This window comes from Pleurodeles waltl, chromosome 8 (assembly GCF_031143425.1).
Source record: "Pleurodeles waltl isolate 20211129_DDA chromosome 8, aPleWal1.hap1.20221129, whole genome shotgun sequence".
In the NCBI taxonomy this organism is placed as follows: Eukaryota; Metazoa; Chordata; class Amphibia; order Caudata; family Salamandridae; genus Pleurodeles; species Pleurodeles waltl.
This window is the reverse complement of record NC_090447.1, coordinates 334,814,787-334,838,065: the sequence shown is the minus strand read 5'-3', so window position 1 is coordinate 334,838,065 and position 23,279 is coordinate 334,814,787. Positions and strand designations below refer to the sequence as shown.

Genomic DNA, 23,279 nt, shown 5'->3' with positions numbered 1-23,279 from the left:
TGCCTGAGTCAGTGCTCATGGTGCCACTTACCGGCGTGCTATACTTAAAATTCTATTGGATCTAGTCTGGTACCTGGGGACATTTTAAAGGTGAGTTATCTGTGATTAGAAAAATCTATCAGAGTACATTATTATGTGAATACCCACAAACGTGTGCATACAACTTTACTACACCAGGGTGTGAATGGAATGCATCAACCCCATACTTGGAGGGGTGCAAGGATAGGGATATTTCCACTGAGTCAAAATATATTTCCATGGGGAAAAAATACATTTGATACAATGATGTACATTTGTTCTTTATGTTGCCTTTCAGTGTAGGATTGTCGCGTAGGCTCTCATTATTCTAATGAGACTACTGGATTTTGAGCAGCAAGACCGTCTACAGTGTGGGAGACTGAGTCTGACCCACGGTGGGTGACAGCGGTCGCTCCAAATCCGGGTTTTGCTCCGGCTAACTAGCAGTGCCTCATCTCTCCCGAAAGGTAGAGATGATTGGGCAGCCGAGCGCATGACATATCATACTTCTTAGGGAAGTCGTGGTCACTCAGGTCGCATCCGGTTCTCTCATTCACAATGCGGTCTCATATATAAATGACAATGAAAGCAGTATAAGTTTTATAGACTGGTTTAATAAAAACGACTGCACTTTAGATAGCAAAGCGTGAGCTGCAATAACCAGAACGATACAACATAACAATATTAAAATGGTGACGATGAGAGTGAAGCATAAGAATAATGCTATTATATTGCCACTAAAGTCGATGGACTAATTTCTATCTGAATCATAATTTGAGCACGGCATGTTAAGCTCTAATCCTGCCTTTCAGGTTCCCCCAAGAGGACATCAACCCTCATACCTGAGCAAAGGCCTGTAGTCTGCGTTAGCATCTGCAGCGAAGCATTCAGCACACAGTTGTGGTTCCCTGGCTGGAATCTCCCTCTTAACGTGTAATGGGACTAGGAAGTGTTTTTGTAATAACACAGCTAATGTTCTAAGAAAATGTCCCTACGTAAGGATGTGTATTTTCTACGAATGTTGGAGACTAAACTTCTACCACGTTCACCAGCAATGTACCAAACTGTAGCCTTGACTGAAGCACAAAGTGATCAAGAATGTGTTATTCGAGAACACTGTTCTGGTCTAAGCAAAACAGTTAGATAGAAGAAATTAAAACAAGAAAGTAAAACTGGTTATTGTAAAAATAACATTGTGAAGCTGAATAAAATATGTCTAGGTCAAGGTGCCCAGCGGCCTAGTGTATTAAACTAATGTGCATGGAGCTATAACTAAAATTGCTACACAACAGCATAATTGTTTACTATGAACAAATCAGCATTGGGGAAATAGCAATCTTTAAAAAAATAATGTGACTCGCTCAGTATAATGCCTTGAAAGCTGTATGTAGTTAAGCATAACATTTCTGAGTTATCTGAATAGGGGAAAGTTGAACATTTTAAGTCTGAACCAATGAGGAGTTGTATTGCTGTGGGTGCAGATTTGAGAATTCCCTTTAAGAATCGGGCATCAGTGTCTTATTCAAAATATTGTAGAAGAATTTGAAATTCCACCATGGATCACAGATATTTCCTGGTCCTCTATAGCTTTAAATGTGTCTATGTCTGTGATGGATGACTTTCAAAAGTAGAGTTTTTGCCTTATGTTGAATTCTATCCATAAATATTAATTACAGTATTACTTTTGTAAATGTGGCTTACCAAACCTCACATCTATAGTTTCAGTAACTTTGTTGCATTTAACCAAAGGATAAATATATCTTGCCATATTTTCTGCATGATGATCGAAAGCTAGATGCTGAAGTGAACTTGGGATTGCCGAAAAATGTCAAAAAACCAACATCTCTTTAGTTCCTCTCTAAAGCAGGTTTTACCTGGATTGTTATTTATTTTAGACTCTTAGGGCCAGATGTATCAAAGGGTTTTCCCCATTCTGTGTCAATGGGAAAATGTGTTCATACAAATGGCTCTTAATGACTTGTTAACTTTTCTTCATAGAATAAACAAGTGCAGTATGTTGATGTTGGTGGAGCCTACGTTGGCCCAACACAGAATCGAATCCTAAGGGTAGCCAAGGAGCTGGGCATAAAGAACTACAAAGTGAATGCTACTCAACGTGTCATCCAGCATGTTAAGGTAATTACTCATTATACTTTTTGGAAATCAGTGTGTTCTACCATTGAAACACTGTTGAATTTACTAATCATGAATATGGTGTTTGCATAATTAGGTTTATTCTAATCAAGTAAAGCATTGTAATGTAGAAAGTTTACAATTACCAGATTCCAGTCAGGGTATTCGTTGACAGTGATTGCACCTCATTCTGCTTGATTTGGCCTATCTAACAGTTTCTGACACTGCAGTCTGCAGAAATGGTCCTGTAGGCGATACGCTCCCACTTTCTCATTTGGCTCTAAAATTTCTCCTTCTCAGTGGTAGTGCCAGGAAACTTTACCAACAAAATCAACAGTAATTTGCTGCAAAATTAATTTTGCCTATTATTAACACATTCTCAGGAGTGGATGAATCCAAATGTACACAATGCGAACATATGTATGTGCTATCAACTGGTTTTATGGTTAGCAGTTGTACAGTTTTTTCAGAAATGCATATTTTAATATATTTTAAGTGCCTGGTGTTCAGTGGTTGCACAGTAGAGGGCACAAAGTGTAAAATTGTGTTTATGTACAAGGTGCAGCAATTGACCATGAGTACATTCTATTGACTGGTTGTCCAACTCACAAGCAGCCAGGCCCTGCATCCCTACAGGCAGCCAACCCCAATCCGCACACTGCCTTCATCCGTGCACATTGGGTTGGCTGCAGGGATTGGCTATAATCAACCACAAACAGGCTCCGCACTCCTGCTGAACAGCATAGCGTTCCAGCTGGGGAACTGCTGCACTCCATGCAACTCCTCACAACATTAAGACAGCTCTGGTCCCTACCCGTCCAAGATTTTACAGATTTCAAGGACCTCATCCCCTGATCTTGTATGGTTTTTTAAGGTGAGGGGTTGTGCAACTTCCCCTATCTCTGAGTCTTGACAGGTCCCCGGGACTCCATCATCCAGGGTCATTTTCCCTGTAATGGAGGGGGGCATATGGACTCCTTCCCGAAGCCTTTATGGGCCATAGGGCCTGGGGCACCCACAAAACACAATGTGGGGGCTGCAGGTGGGACACCAGGCCCCCGCGGCCCGCTGGCTTTCTACCTGCACCCTACCTGAAATCAGCGGGAGCCGGTATAGCTCCCACCTGGCACCAGAATTTTTGCAGCTCCCGCTTAATGTGAGTTCACATCTTTTTTCCTGTCCACATTCTTGCAAGCACAGAGAGTATGCCCAGGACTAGCCTCCCTAGGACACGCCGTTCCAGTGGGATGGAGTCTGCAGGGCCTTTAGAAGCTTAGGAATGGGGCCCCCACTTCCCCTTTTGGGAATAGCAGTCCTGGGGGGGGGCTTGGGGTTCCTAGGGCCTTATGAGGCTTGGAGAAGTGGCTGCACAACCCCTTTCCTTTTAAATAATTTTGGTTCTGGGAGTGGGTTCTCCAGGGCACTTTGCAGGCTCATGTAGGAGCACTGCGCATGCCCCTCCCTGTTAATTTTGAATAGGCTCTGGCAGATGCAGTCCCCAAAGCCTCAGAGAGTCTCCCTCCACTTTAATTTAACCACTGACCAGGGGAAATTAGATCTCCTGGGCCTCCTAGAAGCCACACGCCCCTCCTTAAATATGTAAATGCATCGCCCCCTGGACCCTGGCCCACCTCAGAGTGTGTTGGTGTTTATTTTTCCTCAAGCAAAAGCATAGGAGATTGCAATTTTAAAACTATTTTGCTGCAGATTTGCAGCTCCACCGCAAATTTACTGCAAATCACAAAAAGCACGCTTTCTGGGTAATCCTTTGGTTTGGAAAACAAACTCCCTATAGATATTATACTTTACAAGGCCAACATCATAAGTAATTAATATTATGAAAGCATATACAATATTTGGAACGAGCAGTGAAACTACTTGAAGCTCTGTCCAAGTTTGGCATGCATACATTTTGATTCTTCTTTTACGCATCCCTGCATCTGTTTTTTTCTTTCTTCATTTTAATCACTATGTTAGTCCACTTTTTCGTAGTTAAGAATTTGTGGCCATATGACAATGGATGTTACTATTTTTGGGGCTGGGCTGTGATTTCCTATTCTTTTGTGTGCTTTCCTAACAACCCTTATTTTCAAATCAACTGCTCCAAGAACAGCAGATTGTTCTGATTACCTTGACAAACAGTCTCTTTTCATTGGTTGCATCACTGCACTCTGTCCAGCCAATACCATTCTTCATGTGCAGTAGGTAGCATTCTGAATTGATAATGACCTGCTTGACAAGAATGATGGGGTTTTAAATTAAAAGATTCTTTACACATTTTCAACCTATTCTCATTGTATCACAACAATATTACCATGAGAAACTTGCTTGTTTCTCTTATTTTCAAGCTTATCTGTATTTCATCTGTGCAGGTATCACACAGAATGTTTTGGGTTGTGTCTTTGGTTAGACATTCGGATTGCATTTCTAGGTCCTTTATAACTCTTTTGTAGAAAAACTTTTCAAGACCTACATCTGTTTATGTTAAGAGTCTACCTACAGAGAACTTATGAGCTGGCCACACAGTGCAGTGTCTTTTTCTTGCAGTTGGTTGCCATGATGTGTTATTATCTATCTTCTTGTTCCTGTTCTTATTTTGTTGCCTCTATAATACCATAGACCATGTTTCATGGAGCATGTTGAGTTAGGCACTAACGTTCTGTTGGTTTCCAGTTGTCTTTGTAGCTAGCCTCAGTAGCTTTGCAGGCATTGATTAATCTTCCACGTCAGCAATCATTGGTTGATGGTAAGACAAATGGCACTTTCATTGTCACATTTGCATAACTGTCAACTCCAGTTGGATTTTAATCACCATTTCCTTCTAATTTTCTCTACTTTATTGGGTTCCCTTTTCTGACTTTTCTTCAGACACTTTTATAGCCTAGACTCCAGTTTGGTAACAGTGTAGGTTTACACTGGAATAGCATATTTTTCTAGATGTAAAGCACACAGACTACTTATTAAAATATACTGCTGCAGGCAGCTGAATTCTGCACTGACTTTGCTTTCATCAAAGTCTAGCAGGTACTAGTCTGGAAGTGTTATAAATTTGGACAAGGACAGGTAGGCTGTCTCTTCCTTAATAACCTTTTCTCCAGTGTGCACTATGGCTTACTTTACACTGACTTCTTGGGACTTACGGATAGCCCTGGCATGGGAGGCATATTGAAAGTAGTTTATTCAAATGCTCACATTATTAAAAAGCTAGTCTGGCAGTTCAACTTGCCACTTTCTGCTCATGTGCCTGGCCAAAGGGTAGTAGGATGAATTCCATATGTAAGGAACTGTGTAATGCATCCCATTTCTCCTTTCATCAACCCTAGCTCTACTCAAGTGTACCTCCAAGATGATGCAACAGTTAATGCACATCTGGAGCAATTTTCCTATCCGTGTTGTTTTTTAAACACGTGTTTCCTGTTACTATACACTCTTTACTGCCTTCTGACCTAGAGCTCAGTTTATGCCACGATATCCAGTTGATCAGCTGCTTTTACTTCTGCAGTTACTTGGGATTGAGACTCTAGCATAGCAGAACTGAACTTTGTAAATTGCTATAAAGTGAGAATCAAGAACCCTAGCTTTTTCTTCGGTGATTACATTTACTCCGTGAGTTATGGGCTTGACAACTGTTCCCCATGCAACTTTTCAGCAATCCTACTAGAAAAAGATTTTTTAGCTGCTTCACTCACAGTGGCAGTCTGAATCTAGTTCAGCTTTTCTCCATACTAGCAGTTGGTAGCCTTCTTAATGTTCTGTCTCAATTCATCATATTTGGAATGCAACCAGATGTTCACATTAGCAATACTACCATAGCTGTTCCTGGTGTCTTTGTGACTTAACTATTTAAAGACTGTTTCACCTTTCACAGGTGTGAGTTGCACTGGTTTTCCAAAGAGAACCACGTTTCCTGAAAAGCACCACAATATAGTCTGATCTCAAATCTTTCTGTGTCCTATGGTGTATTAAGGTAAGCATACTCTAGACACCATGCTTAGGTCTTCAGTAATAAATATTTTACTTTTGTGCAACAGACAATGCACTTCATGGCATACGTCTGCAGTTAGTTTCTTGAACTCTGACTTAATGTTGTGTTCAACAGGCAAAATCAAGTAGCCGTTAGTTGTTATCTTTGATGTTGTAGGCAGCCAGTCCTGTTGGTACAGTAACACTGCAAGAAAGTTTGTAGGATACTTTCTGGTGACATACTGTTATAGTTAGGATTATGAAACATTTCCCTGTCTCAGCTTGCCCACTAATGTATTGAAGCTGTGGAGTCAATGCTGAACATTTGCATAGTCCTCGCTCACATGCTCATGTAAAAGTCTATGATCCACTGGATTAACTCTCTGAAGAAAACTACTTTTTGGTCTTTATTCAATGTTGCCACAATGGCATCAAAGTAAACTATCTGTTTGGTTGCTTGTTCTACGGCCATTTCAACCTCACTTGTGGTTAACTGAGCCTCATGCAGAATGAGCAGGTCTCCAAAGGAATCCCCTATTTATTGGGTGGGATTCGAGGACTTTCTGCAGACTACTCAGATGGAGCCCATCAATAGTCCACATAGTCCATAGACTCATTATCGAGGCTGCTGAATCATCACATCCAAAATAGCTCTCATAGTCTGCAACCTCGATAGCAGGACTGCAGACTTTACAACTCTTGGGCAAGTGTTGGCCGTCCTTCAAAAGCTGCCATCCGAGTCTTGAGATCACAGGCCATGGTTGACGATCACAGGGGTTTGACTGAGGTTCTCAGATCCTACATCAAAAATCACTTTTTTTTTTTGTTTCCACATTTGGTGGGGACTTTTTAGATGTTCCACTTCCCCCCAACCCGATGGGCCTCGGAGGTCAGGGTGTGCTCACCCTGCCCATGTATGTGTTTTTGTTGTTAGTTTGCAGGGACAGTCCCAATTCCTGTAATTGTAGCCAGAAGAGACGATTTTCGCAAACAGAGCCTTCAGTTCCACCTTTTTGAGTCCTTGGACCTGAATTCTTTGTTTCTTTTTTTACTTTTAAAGAACCTTTACTATTAAATATCAGAACTATGCAGCAAGAAGGATAGAGTATTGTTTTAGTAGTTCCTTCATACCCTTAAATGATCACCTCCAGTAAACAAAATCATGGAGAAATTAAAATCTAAACAGAAGCAAACAAAATGATTAGATATTTCAAAAACATTCTGAGCAGTTGGATGTAATAACGGGTTAAAATAGATGAAAGGAGAAAAAGCTCCCTCCAACATAATTTGTATTTTTTTAAATTTAATCTGTGGATTTTCCTTGAATCTGTGGTCTACTGGTTCAGATATCTTTAACTTTTTATTTCTTTCAAAGCCCCACCCCTAAAACAGTTTTTAAGAATGGATTTACACCAAGCAAAGGCTGTTCCTTGGCTAAAGTTTTACTTTCATGCCTTTACCATGTTAAATTGGTTATGTTTTCAATTGTTTTCCACACATATTACTTGCCTTTTGGTGACCACAAGCAAGTCCCTTGGGCTGGGCACCTCTCACAGTGCCCCACCTTTGCTGTGAAATGATTTTTTAAATGGTGCTAAATCCTAATTTCGGTCAAACTTTTGAGGATGAGCGGGTAACATATATCAGAAGGCCCTGTTGCGGGTGCGACTGCTTATGGACAAGCAAGACATTGCAAGGCCGTAGAAAAGTGTAGGGTCCCCGACCTGGGTTGGATGGGAAAAAGGCATGGGTTTCTGCATGGGCCAGGAGCGCCCGGTTTAGTTGGCTAGGGGTTGCCCCCCAAAATACTCTAAGATTTGGAAAAAGTGGGTAGAGCACCAAGGGATTTACGTAGAACCATGGTCACCCAGGGCATGGACTATAGACAATGACTTGTGCTCCTGTGAGGCTACCCTGCATTGAAGCCTGGTGGGGGGGGGGGGGTGAAACCCTCTTCACCCCTTTTTGATGTACAGGTACATTGCTCAGTGTCAAATTGTATGATTGTAATGATGTTCAGCCAGTTTCGTCTGTGTGTCGGACTAGGCCTTTGTTTTGTTTAAAAATCTAATAAAAAGATTCAAAAAAATGTTCAAGATGGCAAAACGATTACACCCTTCATCAACAAGTAAAATTCCTCAAACAAGCATTTGCAATGCAAAGGGACTCGTGTTTGTTCGAGTTAGAGCTAAGAGCGTTATAAACTCCTAAATGGACTTTTCTTGCCACATAAACTGAAAATGAAAAGTAATACAATTTCACATAAGGGAGCTGATTTAAAGTGCCACGCCATGAGCGTGAAGGTGACTAATCAGAACACAAAGACCAGTCCGGTTTCGCCTTTGCATAGTAACAACAACAACAAAAACGCGATCACGCTGTGTAAAACCTTAAATTCACGAAGCAGCGCTAGGATAAACAATAGAATTAAACTGGTAGTCATGAAAAGTGCTCGATTAGTGCTCAGCGAGATCACGCTGCCTACGAAATAAAGGGTAAAAGTAGTCTAGAAACCACACGGAAAACATGGAGCCTCTTATGTTTTCAGTAGTTGGCCGGTGCTCTCGAGGAGGGTTAAACACTGGAAGAAACATGACGTATGCATGCCTTTCACTAATGAAATCAAGCAAATTTTTAAAGGCAAGCCCACAAACCAACGAAAGTGAAGGGTGTGACATGTATGTGGTTAAAAGCCCACAGAAAGATCACAACAGGGACAGACTGCTTGCGTGCTCGAGCTTAAAAATGACGTACACTAAGGGCCATATGTACGAACACATTTTCCCATTGACACAGAATGGGAAAAACCCTTTGCTACATCTGGCCCTAAGAGTGAAAAAAAAACATTTTTGCCCCCCCCCCAAACTTCTTCCCCCTTATAACATTGATACTGAAATTACACAGAGGACCTCTCCTGCATACACAAAGCGAGCGCCAAATTTGGGGTGCATATGTATGTGTGTGTCTGTTAAAATATATATAAATAGCTATGAGCTATGATGTGAACTGTGCGTTGCAGAACATAACTACGGTTTTGTTCACTGAACCATAATTTACCAGTAACTGTCATTTTTCAGCACATTTCAGAGGTATTTTTTGAAGAAACATGTTCATGAGTTGTTTGATGTTTCGAAGTATGATGGTGGGTGTAATGCCCTAAGATAGTGAGTTGGCATATGAAGGCATACATGTGTGAATAGCGATTGTGTGGCGATTTAAGGTGGCTGTGTTGACATAGTACAGCTGGTGTATGGACGTTGGTGTGTGATTGTATATTACAGGGAATATGACACTTTGCGAATGGTGACATCCCCTCCTTAAGTTTAAGTAGCAACCAGACTGCTAAATTCAATGCAGGTTCATCAAATAGTGCGAAAATTAGTAGTAAATAATTTTTTACCACCTTTAAACTTTCCTCTACTAACAGATCTGCCAATGAAATCAAAGGAGACAAATTATTAAGACATGAACACCATTCTCCTCCTTCTCCCTTTTAACTGTGAACACCTCCCCACACCCTTGCGTTAGCGAGAAATGCATGAAACCATATATTCTTGTACTGAGCTTAATTAGCTCACTCCATTTCATGCAGATATATCAAACAGAGCCAACATTATTAATGAATCAAACATTTTGCCCCCCGTTTATCTTTGCCATCCGAATTTGTTTGTTCGAACCTTGACATAGCAACTAAAAGCTACATTTGCTTAATGTCTGCTAATTTGTATGCTTATTCATTAAACGGGCTAAATGTATTAGCCCATGAACACTGTTTGACACAGGTATAAAATGTTCCACCCCTCCCCGAGAGGAGCTGCAAGAAAATGAGAAAACCAATAAGATAAACATGCTACATTTTACAGATTTCCTGCGAGTTATCAAGGTTACTAGCAAATAATAAATGTTTTGACTCCTTTTAACCTGAGTCGCACTCCATTAGATCTGAACAAAGGCAGAAATACCTACTCTTGGTGTACCTTCTACTTGCCTGCCACATTTCATGCATATTCATCAAACAGTACCAGAGTTATTACCAAATCAAAAATGCATTGCCCCCTTTTAACTTTGCTCTCCCCTTGGTGGTTTTGTATAAAACATGACTTAGTAATACAAAACTAATCCTTCTAAACTAATGCCAAATTATGTGTAAATTTGCCATAAATGGCCAGATGTAATAATTTTTCCTGTTTCAAACATCCCTTTCACAGAGTTGGGCCGTTTGCAACTGGCAAAACACTTTTTCAAATACACAAAATGCAAAACGTGAATCAGTAACTTGTTAATGAATCATAATTTGCATTTTTGATTCAGTATTTGAAAGGGGTGTGTTTTGTGCACGCCTTCCAAATACCAAATTGGTATGATATATAATGCCCCTTTACGACTGAATTCCTGTCGCAAAACAGTAAGACTTTACCACCATTTTATAAGTGGTGGTAACCCATTCACAAATGTAAAGGGGCCCCGTTGGGACCCCTTCTCCTTTGAGAATGTAGAAAAAATATATTTTAAGACCATGTAGTGTCACCATAGGCCACTGCCTACTCTTAAAAATGAAGCTTCAAAGTTTCATTATTTCTTTTTAAACTCATCCTGTTTTCCTTTAAGGCAAAGGAGCAGCATTTAAAAGACAAGCATTGGTAAATGTATTTGGTTTAGCCTATGTGATTAAGAATATATATATATATTTTTTAAGTTTTAGCTTCGTAAGCAATGAAGTGAGGAATCGAGAGCGGGAGGAGGGGTACTGAAAGGAGCAAGCAAACTGTAGCATGGGGATTCAGAACGACATAAAGAAGGAGAAAATAGGTGTAGTAGCATGCAACAAAAGTACACTATAATCATACCTTGCAAGGTGCACAGTAGGTAAATAGAGGTGATATTAACAGGCCAAAGACGACTAGTTTATGCACACAAAAGTGAAGGGGATCAGAGTTCAAAGATATGGGTGAAACGTACTATAACTAGTTGCCACGCTGAAAATACGTGAAGCGGCATATAAATAGCGGGCCCTATAACATGATGCATATATACCATAAAGCGCACCAAATGTACTTGCATGATAACCACAAATGGAGGTTTCTGGGGGTCTGTAAACTCCGAATTCCTATTATTTAAGAAAGTTACCTTTCACATGAAAAGCCATGCGATCAGAATCAATAGAACGTATTGACGAGACCCACTGAAACAACAAGAAGGCAGCCGTTAGTAAGGCACAGAAAAATAAACAAGCTACTTCACTGTTTAAGCCTGAGGGATTAATTTAAGCGGAAGTACATAGTAATCTTCAAGAAAGATATGTTTGGTTTCATATTTGATCATGGTCTCTTTCATGCCACTTTGCCCTTCGAGACCAATGGGTACTGTGTACAGATTAGTGAATAGTTAAGGGAAACTTGTATATACAAATCTGGCTTTTCCAACATGTTTCAGTAGTTTTGTGCACAGTGATTGTCCTTTGTCGAGTCAGACATACAGGCACTCTACTTACAAGGTGTCCATAAGACTCGGCAGGGATGACACACACAGGTGAAAACACAGCCAGACAACAAGAAGCATGGAGGTAGGACAACCAGTGAACAGAATTCAACGTAGGGATCAAAACTGCATCCTGGGCAGTGTCGTAATAGAAAATGATGTCCCCCCCTACAGAATGTGAAGAGTGACCCCCCTGGTCTTCCATGTCTCATAGACCTTCATTTGCCTTGGTTTGAATTGGGGTCAGGCTAAAAGGTTAAGGGGGCACCTGAGGTGTTGCCCCCACCTTGCGGTGCAGGAGCTTCAAGGGCCTGCGTTATGCTGCTGATTCTGGGATTTGCAGCTGTTCATCTTTTTATTCCTATCACTATAACACTATGCACCTACTTCAGCTATGTCTATCTTTACATGCCAATAAAGCTGTTTTCGTATTTTATTGCCGTACTATATTTTAAGAGTCTGTTGAGTTTGCCACGGACCTACACACACCATGAAATCCCTTGGGGAACATGCGTTGTCGGTCTGTGTAGACATCTTAAATAGAGGTTTTTTGTCAGTTGTAGATATGCACACCAGTAGGAAACTGAGAGGGATAGAAATGGTGTATAGAGATTTAACATGTGTCATTGCCCAAGTGCTTTGACCACAAACTGCATGTTCTTGTTGTTGTGAAGTTTGCCTTGAACCAAAAGCAGCAGCAGTGTCAGTCTGTTCCAGCCTTCAGAGCCCCTATACGTTATATAGCATAAATATTCCTCAGGCTGCCCTGCTCATCTCCCTGCTCAGGTGTGGGCCTAAATGAATTCTGGGCCTCTAAGCGGAGAGAATGTGGGAGGCACAAGATGTGCTGTTACAGAGAGACCTGCCGACTTTGGGACTGGGGCACTAGCATTGAGCCTTGCCATCAGCTGACCATCCTGTGATCCTGGGCAAATCACTTCATCTCCTTGTGCATTGAAAACAAGAAACTAAAGTGTCATTGTGTAATGTGAGTAGTGCACATGTAAAGCGCTGGAATACCTTTGGGCCCAGTACAGGCTATATAAAACAGCAAAAAATTAGAAAAACAAATATAATTGAGCTTTCTGTCTCCTTGAGGTCAGCATTTGCCTACACAGAGGAGAACTTCACAATACCATGACCAAGATAACCCAGCCAATTTTTCACTTCAGTAACATCTTTGCCAATATTTTCCATACCCCTGGCTCTTTCAGAACTTTTAAGTCTGAATTTGAATCTGTCAGGTTCTTAATAAAATGTTGAATTCCTTTAGTATTGTCTGGTATATATGTGCAACAATGTTTGGCTTTCAGCATCCGGCAGACATCACCTTCCTTTGCTAAAAGAATTTGAAATGCATGTCTGTTCTGAAGAACCATTGAACGGACCGCAGCAATTTCAGTATCCATTTAAATTGTGTCTCCAGAAAAATCAGTCAGCGTGCTATCCAAAATTGTAGACAACTTTCTAATTTTTATGGCATTCAGAACAACTCATACAGAAGGAATAATTGCTCTAAAAATATCCCCAGTTTTTTCAGAATAAATTGCTCTTTTTGATCTTGGTCTTTGCAATTAATTTGTGTCATGTGTGTCATCTATATTTTCCATTTGGTAAATCTTTGGGAAGACTACTCTCAAATAACAAGTCCCATACCATCCCCTTGAGAGACAATAATAAGCACTTTTTCCACACATGTAATAAACTCCAGAAATCGCAGGATATTGTCCATTTAATATAAAATTCCATGTATTCTTAAAAAGAAATACATGTCTGCCCTCACTCGTTACCACAAACTTAGTATCAGTTCTGGGTTAAGGTACAAAGCTTTCTTACATGTTGGAAATCTAAAGCAAGCTTCCCTTGTGTTTTAGTCTCACTATATGCATAGTTATTTCTAAATGTCCTCTTCACTAACCCTTTCTCTATTTTCTCCTTCAATGCTTTCTGCTGTCATCAGTTTGATAAGGAAAAGGTTTTTCTGCTGGCGAAAGCAGGCATGTGAGGTTATTCCTGAGCAAAAGCAGTGGCAAATGTTAGTGTAGGCTTAGAGAAACCTCCCACAATATCAATATTTCTTTCTTTAGCTATGTTACTCAAATGTTGGTTAATCGGAACAAAAGAAAACACGACATCATAATTAGAACAAAAATATTGAAGGTACTCTTGGTTATAAAGCCTTGTTAGTAAAATACTACAACTAATTCCATATATTAGTGGCAAGCTATGGTAACTAATTCCTTCCTGCACTGATGATGTGTGCAAACATAACATTCTCTCACCTTCATCTTCTCAACATATTCATACAGCAAGCGATGGAAAACATTAGAAGAAAGTTCTCCTTGTGAGTTGTTTAAGTGTCAATTTTTCTCATTCCTGTAAATTTCTCTAACTTAGAAAGTACAATAGTCTCTCAAGGTGTATAATTGCTTTCAGCTTTGCTAGAAATACTTATACTCATAATCAACAACAAACTTATCAACACAAATACAGTTGCTAATCCATTACACATACATTTACAACACATGTTGTTTTTAACGTGATTGTGATTGTTATCCAGGAATCAGAAAGTGAAAGAAAAAGAAAATATTTCACTATGCAGCCAAAAATCAAAACAAAAACAGTCTTCAGTCTTCTTAGCAGTTATTTACAGCAGCTTTTGGATTTTGCTCCGTAACTTTGTCAAAAATCAGTTTAGCAGCTTGTCAAAATCAGTTATTCAAAAGTCTCTTTCAATAGATCATAGTCTATTGTTCAGTAATTATAACCCGTAGCATGTAATTGCCTCTCCTGCTCTATTGGCAATATAGTTTCAAATCTCAGTTCAAAAGCAATTTCAAGTTCCGAAATATTGAGCTGTAGTTTCACGATCAAAACAAAAGGAGAAAAATTTATGTTGCAACTCATGTGTTGTAAAATAGGTCCATTTATGACTAGAATATCTTCGACTTGTGACTCTTTTCCTTTTTGATTTCTAACTTGTACATATTTCTCCTTCACTCAGATCTTCATCTGTATTTGTTCTTGTCATTGTGTCTGGCTCCTCATTTATAGCTGACAGCACAACATTTGTTTGCAGTTTGGGCCACTTGTCTCCTTTCACAGCTTTCCCTGACAATGTCATTTGCAAAATTGGACTTACAACTCTTCTTTGTTCAGCAGGATTTTGACTTTGATTTGATGTACCTGCAACATTAGCTAATTCAGGGGGAGTGAAATCTGCATGACTTTAATTCAACTCAACTCCCTCCTCAGCTGATTCAGGAAACATGATTTGTTTCAACTGATCTTCCCAATCATCTGCTTCTGGGCGAGTCCTCATCTGACTTGACTCTCCTGTTGGTTCTACTGACGCTTGAGCAGCTTCAGGAACCTCTATTTTATCTCTCAGAGGTGTACCTGGATCTTCACCAGTTTGCACTGTCTCTGCTACTGTCTCCACAGTCTCTCTTCTTGTTCCTTCAGACTCTATAGTAGTTGTTGGTGCTTTCAGCAATTCTTCTTCATCATCCGAAGGACATGGCACTTTTCATGTGTGGCTCGCATGAATCCAGTTCAGGATCCCAGCACACTTCACAGCAGTCGTCGTTATGAGCACGACCTGATAAGGCCCCTTCTACCTAGGCTCCAGACAGGTTTTTCGCACTTGCTTCTTGACAACCACCCAATCACCAGCTTGCAGACTGTGACACTGGACTTGGGATGGCGGCAAGGCTGTAGATTCCACCTGGTGAGAGAAAGAGCAAACCACATCAGCTAGATTCTTGCAGTAATCCAGCACCATGTCATCTGTTATGTTTACAAGAGCATTTGCAAGAACAGCTTGCAATCTCATTGCTCTGCCCATGATAATTTAATGGGAGAGTCTAGTCTTTCTGTCAGGTGTGTTTCTCATGGTCATCAAAACCAAAGGCAATGCATCTGGCCACTTCAGATTTGTAGATGCACACATTTTTGCAAGTCGTGTCTTCAGAGTACCATTCATTTGCTTTACTAATCCAGAAGATTCAGAGCAATAGCTACAGTGCAACTTCTGCTCAATGTTTAAGCCTGAACATTGTAATTTTATCACTTTGTTATTCAAGGGACTTCCTCTGTCTGATTCTAAAGGGGCTGGAAAACCAAAACATGGTATCAACACCCTAAGTAACAGCTTTTCTACTGTGAGACTATCATTTCTACCTGTGGGATAGGCTTCAATCCAGTGACTAAAAATACAGACACTCACTAACACATAACTCAAACCACCACACATAGGCATCTCAATAAAATGCATTTGCATACTGTTGAATGGACATCCTGCTCTACCAATGTGACTCAAATTGACAATTGTGCTTTTCCCTACATTCATTTGTTGGCATGTAACACATCTGTGACAAATTGCTTCAGCGACATGTCTAAATGCTGTATTGAACCAGGAGTGCTTAAATGTGCGAATTATTGCATATCTTCCAATGTGTGTTTGACCATGATAATATCTTACCATTTGTGTTAGTAGACAGTTTAGCAGAACCACTTGCCCTTCATTTGAAACCCAGATTTCATCAGCATCCCTTTGAGAACATCCCAATTTTATCCAACTTTTCCTTTCATCATCAGTAGCATCCTCCTTCAGTCTCTTAACTTCCTCCCATATAGCAGTTACTGTTAACATGTAACTTAGATTTGTTTCATTAACATTTGTTTCTTCAATTATATTTTTCCGTTCTTCATTAAATTTAATGTTATACAGGGCACAAAAACGCGCAATCTGATCTGCATAAGAAACTCCCAGACAAACAAAATTATGTGATTTCTTTTGTGCACTGCACTTGACCAATTTCAATCTTCTCAGGTAATTCTAGGGTTTGTAACAAATCATGAATTCTATCACAATTTCTAATTGGTGAGCAACAAGAGGTAATAAAAACTTTCTGTGACCACAACTGCCCAAAATTGTGTACTACACCAAATCCATATTGACTGTCTGTAAAAATTGTAACTTTAAGCTGTGCAGATATACAACATGTTCTAGTAAGAGCCACCAATTCAGCCACTTTTGCAGAAAATACTTTTTGAAGCCATGAAGCTTTGAGTATACCAGAAATTGTGCACACAGCATATCCAGATTTCAAAGTTCCTGCATTATCTCTTAGACAGGAACCATCAACAAAAATAATTTGATCATTTTTCCTCAAACGGGGTATCCTGAATATCAGGTCTGGGTTTCATGCACAATTCAGTAACCTCCAGACAGTCATGTTTGATTTCTTTTAATTTCTCATTTTCAACATTGTTTTTTGGGAGCAAGGTTGCTGGGTCAAACACAGTGTACCTCTTTAATGACACATTAGGAGAGCCTAAAATCAGAAGTTCATGCCTTGTAATTGTCAAATATTGGGTATTTGATCGGGTAAGCAAAACCTCGACAGAATGTGGAACCAAAACAGTCAAAGGATGTCCCATCACAATGCTCTTACACTGAGTGAGGCTCAAACCAACTGCCGCCACAGTTGCAAACAGTCAGGTAAAGCTGCTGCCACTGGGTCCAAAGTAGCAGAAAAATATGCTACTGGGCGGTTTACATCACCATGTACCTGTGTAAGGACAGAAAGTGCACAACAATCACGTTCATGACAAAACAACAAAAATGGTTTTGTGTAATCAGGCATTCCCAGAGCTGGTGCTCAGCACAGACTGCCTCTCAGCTCAGTAAAAGCTTTCATACAAGCTTCATCAAAGGGGACAGGGTCAGAAATATCTTTGTGGGTCAGTTTCTGCAATGGCTTCAAAAATAACAGAAACATTGGGAATCTATTGGCGGCAGTAACTCATCATTCCCAGAAATATCCTGATATCTCTTTGTGTAACTGGAGGATTCATTTGCAAAATAGCTGTCACCGTTTCTCTGGAAACTTCCCTTGCACCTTTCTCCATTTGATGCACCAAGTATTTCACTTCTTTCTGACAGTACTGTAATTTCGCTGAGAACACTTTATATCAGTTTTCACCAAAATGATTAAAAAAAGCAATAGTATTTTGCCTGCATGCTTCCATTGTCTTTGGAGCAACCAAAAGATCATCAATGTACTGAACTAATGCTGATTGGAAAGGCATTTCCAATGATTCTAAATTCTTTTTCAACACCTGATTAATTATGGAAGGAGATTCTGAAAAGCTTTATGGAATCCTTCACTGGGAATACACACAATTGCAGAATTTAAAACAGAAAATGCACTATCATCATGCAGAGGCACTGAGAAAAAGGCTTTTTATAGGTCCACCACCGTGAATCATTCTGCATCATATGGGTTCTGAAACAAAATCCCTGCTAGATTTGGTACCATTGAACAACATTTGAACACTATGGCGGTCATTACGACCTTGGGGGTCCTGCCTCGCCATGCCTGCGATTGCAGTCAGACTGCCGAAAGCGTGGCAGGCAGGACCGCCAAATAATGACCGGAGCAGCAAACTGGCTTCACCACAACCAGTTCACCGCCTGTACAGCCAGGGGGGTGGAACCACCTTGCCGAAGGTTGACCACCTTCGACCCGGCGGTCCAACTAACACCGCCTGCGGTATAATGAGTATCCTTACCACGAAGGATTCTGTGGCGGCAGCCCTGCCACGAAATCCCTGGCGTTAAGAATACTGGCGACAGGAATACTAATTCTGGACTCTCCAACCCCCCTCGCCCGACCCCATCCGAAGCCCCCGCCAAGCAGCGACACCCCCACTCCCCATACTGATCCCTCCACCCCCGATCCCCGTACTGAACCCTGCCCCGATCCCCGCACGCACAGACCACACTTACATACATCCATACACACATCCATGCTCACTCATTCTCACTCACATGCACACATGACCACAACATCCCCCCTCCCCCACACACATGCACACATACTACCCCCACCCCACGCATACACACATTCACAGAAGCAGACACTTGCACACACACAAACATACACAACACCCCCACACCCTCCATTCAGACACACCCCCCCATTCATGCACACAACACTCAACACCCCCCATCCCCTTTCGGACGATCATCTTACCTGGTGGTCACGGTGGTCGTCAGGGAGGGAAAGGGGTCAATGGTGCTTGCTCCGCCACCAGTGCACCGGCAACACAACACCGCCACGCTGTTTACAATGTTGTAATATGGCAGGCAGTGTTGTGGTGATGTGGCGGCAGTGCAAACTCCACTAGGCCGCCAACCGCCAGTATGGCTGCTGGCTGCTTCCCACCAAATAGTGGCGAGAGCAGCCAGCAGCCATATTATGGCGCTCTTCAGGCCGCCAACCCTGGCGGTCATATGGTGGCGGAGACTTCGGTGGTCTATGAAATAGACCACCAAAGTCATAATGAGGGCCTATGTCATTAATTTTCCTCAAATCTTGAACACATTTTAATTTCCCACTTGGTTTTCACAAACCCATAATAGGAGAATTACATGGGCCACTCAATACTTCTTTTAGAAATCCCTGCTTCACAAAATCTGCAATTACGGAGTTACTTTTTAAATTACACCTGGTGCCATATTGTACTGCGGAGTTTATGGAAAAACTGCATTATGTTTGATTGTGATTTTAACTGGTTCATCACCTCTCATCAGACCAATGTCTTTCCCAGAAAGATCCCAAACCTTTAATGTAACTGTACTTTGTAGGCCAGTTTGCAAACCTTGTAATTTTAATGCAGACTAAAAACTAATCAGTGGAAATTCTTCATTAACTGAATCAAATTCATTTGGCATAGATGAATCATCATCATTATTCGCCTGTTTGGAAATTCCATCATTTGTACTGGTAATCAAACATTTTGTTTTGCACAACAAATCTCTTCCCAGTAAGGAAACTGGACTTGAGTCACAGACTACAAATTTGTGAAAACCTTCAAAATTGCCGGTACCAGGATTCGGTTTCGTAATTGGGTTTGTCGGGAATTGATTTGCATCTCCTACAATCTGCACTGTTTTGCCAGAAAGTGGCACATTGGGAACATCTGCAGTTCTTACTGTAGAGCATGTACCACCTGTATCAACTAGGAATGAAACCTGATGACCCATTACTTTTCCATTTACATAAGGAACTTTTTGATCTACTTCTATTGAAGCTGCTAGCACACATTCTTTTTCATCCAAACTCTCAATCATCAATTCATCATTTGATTCATCTTCAGTATGAAGTGTTAATTGCTGTACTGTCTGATTACTTAGATTTAACTTTTGACCTGTGTTATCTTGAGAAAGCATCACCTGCTGCTGTCCCATTGGAGCTTGAGGTATCTGCATTTGTTGCTTTGGTATCATTTTAATTTGAGGTTGCATTTGCTGTGACTGTGGCACCTGAAAACATGGCCCCTGTATCCGTTGCATCAGTTGGGAACTTTACATTTGCTGAGGAACCTGCATTTCATTTCTATTATTCTGGGCATTTAAATTAGGACCCCTTATTCTCGGCCCTCTCAAATTTGGAAAAATATTGTTTTCATTCATCTGGGTAACAACACCTTCCTGCACCATCATTGGACACTCCCGTTTCCAAAGCCCGAGGCCCCTGCATGCGTGACAAGATAACATCATTTTCATTGTCTGCATATCACCTGGATTAATAATAACATTCAAATTGACACCACGGTTTCCATTTCCATTTCCACCATGACCTCTACCTCTCGTCTGACCCTGATTTTGAAACACCTGCATGTTTCCATGTTGTAGAAAAATGCCCTGCATTCCTGATTATGCCGCTTTAATCTGCATCACCATTGCCTTTCCCTTCAATATCTTCTGCTAATTTCAGGTCTCAACCCTTCAACAATCCTGTACACAAAATGAATCATGTCCTTGGGCTCAATTGTTTCTGTACCACTGTAATGTTTAAATGCTTGCAATAATCTCTCATAGTAGACATGTATTGACTCCTTTGCTTCCTGTGCTATTCTGTTGATTCTCTGCCAATCAATACTTTTAGGAGAAATTCTCTTTTTTTTAAATTCAATCACTTTGTAATGGCATTTCATTACATCAGGAGATTGTGCAGCTGTGACTGGATCTCGGGGAGGCTTTTTGGTTGGCCAGTCAACCCTCCTTTTGCATTCCACCCACAAATCAGCTGGAACCACTATTTCTAACAGGGTATTCAAATCCTCCCACAGGCATCTTGCGAGTTTCACAAATCTATCTGTCTGCTGGTACTATTCCACTGGTTTCTCTCTCAATCTCGGGTAGTCATTTGTAAGTGATAAAATATCACTCCTACTCCAGGGGCCATGTTCATGATTCCCTCTAGGAATTTCTCTCATTGGTAATATCTTTACTGGATTATCAGTTTGCTGCGCATCAGCACTGGAATTCGCAGACTCCTTTTTCTTTTGATCTCTTTTCTTTACCTATCTGCCTTCCCATTTATGTAATGCCTCTCATGTTTGAATATTCTGAATTAATTCCTTAATATGAATTTTCATTCCCGGTATTCTCATGTTCTCAACATCTTTTGAATGAAATTCTCACCTATAACTTCTTTTCAGTGGCTTTGATTTCTCAATTTCTACTTTATATTTCTCTGCAAGTTTGGATAATTTCTGGTATGTCAATCATGTTCTGTTTGTAACATTTTTTACACATGAGCATAACTCATCTTAATTAGATGAGTCAATTCTATTTAGCTCAAATGTTCCTGCAATCATTAAATTTAATTCTAATTTATTTAAGACTTTCCCGGTTCAATGGTTTTCCTCCTTCAGCCAGCATTTGTGTTTGATCCGCTAATTGTTCCCTGCCAGTCTGTTAATTTCTGAGCTGTCAGACCCTGTAATGAGACATTATTATTTACATTGGGCACACTCTGTAGAGTGTCAGGTGTCATCAGAAACTAATTTGAATTCATATCTGACTTTAACAAATTCTTTAAAATCCTAGGAGAATTTAAGTCAAGCAGTGGACCTGTCTTGTCAAAATTCTGATTGAACGGACACGTGACTCCTGCAGTAACACTGAGTTCCTCCATTTCTGCATTTGAATAAAAAAGATTCTGTACATTATTCTCATTATTTCCCTGGGCATACAATGGTACAACAGGACCAATTGTAACAGGTACTGTTAATGCTTCTGGACTTAAATTAGCATTCTGATTTTTTGAGTAAATTACTCCAGAACTTTGACCTGACAGCATTGAAAAAAAAATTGACTGTGGTATTGTTACAGGTGTATATCTCGGAATTGTCTGAACTTGTCTAATATTGCACAGAAGTCATTAAATTAGGTGTAGATTCCACCTGAACCAATCATTGATTTCTGGTAAATCTGTGGTATGTGTGATGAGTGCACCACTTGTACTGTCGTATTCAGTGCAAAACTTACAACAGGAATTGTAGGATAGACTACAGGTAGCTCAGACTGAGTCATAGGAATTTGAGCAACTGTAATAGCAGGAACTTTGTTGCAACTTGTATTTGACTCTGTGTTTACACAAGTGATACTGGTGCACTTAGACCAGTACTAGTACCTGGACCTGTCTCTTGTGCTGCATATGGAGGAGGACAACTCCTCAGTAACTGCATTATAAATTCATCATCATCTGAGTCATCATCATAAGTCAATGATTTCCTAGCCTCATCTGACTTCGACTTCTATTCTTCAAAAGAGTCCTTATTCTTTTTCTTTTTCTTTTGCCTGTCACTGCTCTCTTTCTTCTGTGTCATTGCAGGAAACATTTTAATAATTGTAAAGTTTGTTTTCCCAAATTTTTGCTCGGTATCCCACCTTGCCTCTAATAATGCCTTATCAACTTTTCTCATTTGCCTCTCAAATTTTAATTTCTCTTGTTGTCTGGCCACTAATTCCCAAATAGCTAAACCTTCAAGTTGTGCTAGTCTTGAAGGAGGTGTTAATTCGTACAACACTCTCCTCAAATTCTCTAAAATTCTCATATTCAAAGCTCCTTAAATAGGAAACACTAAGCTGCCTTCCTTCTCTGTAATTTTGCACTATTGTTTTAACTAAGTTCATGCTGTGATACTTTCTCCTCAATTATGATATATGCAGGTGTACCCTCTACTGCTCTAATTGGAATAAAAGCATCTCCCCTAAATGCACTCTTTAACGATTTGAAAAAGTTCAATTTCGCCATTAAGTTGACTCAAAGTTACGAATTAAATTCAAAACTGGAAGTATTCCAATCCCAAAATCCTTTTCTCTTGCCTCTCTCAAGCACTAACGCTTCATGGTTGTAAACCAATCCGCTTGCGGCACCTTCTCAATAAACCAACCAATCCCTGCCTGGACCTACTAACTTCACTTTCACTCGCACAGCGGCAGACAAAGTCTTACGGACTCATCTTCAAAATTGATTCTCAAAACTAAATGCGAAATATTGCGAGCACCAAAGAAAATCAACACACCATCTTGTCTGCTTACTACAGGTAGGAAACACAATCACTTCCGAAGATTCACTAATATTTAGATTGCAGCTTTTAGCTCTGACAACTACTCATTCGATCTTTGTTTTCCCTGATTCACCAGTAAAACTCGATCAGCAAATTTCACTCTTGACTAATACTAGATCCTCCTTGTGCACTCAGGAATCACCAATATCTGTCAAACTACCACTTCTTTTAACACACACTCTAGGAATATTATTTGTCAACCACACCCGATTGGCCAAACAATACAGCAAACAAGTTAGAACAACAACCAAGTG

At 40.4% G+C, this 23,279-nt stretch overlaps 1 protein-coding gene across 1 annotated transcript in view; it reads left to right on the top strand.

Annotated features, from left to right (window-relative positions):
• The window catches only part of LOC138249944 (amine oxidase [flavin-containing] A-like), a 468,327-nt gene that overhangs the window by 207,758 nt on the left and 237,290 nt on the right, over nt 1-23,279 (top strand). Inside the window, exon 3 of the mRNA XM_069204200.1 lies at nt 2,017-2,154. Coding sequence (XP_069060301.1) covers nt 2,017-2,154 — 138 coding nt within the window. The remainder of the gene's footprint in view (nt 1-2,016; nt 2,155-23,279) is intronic.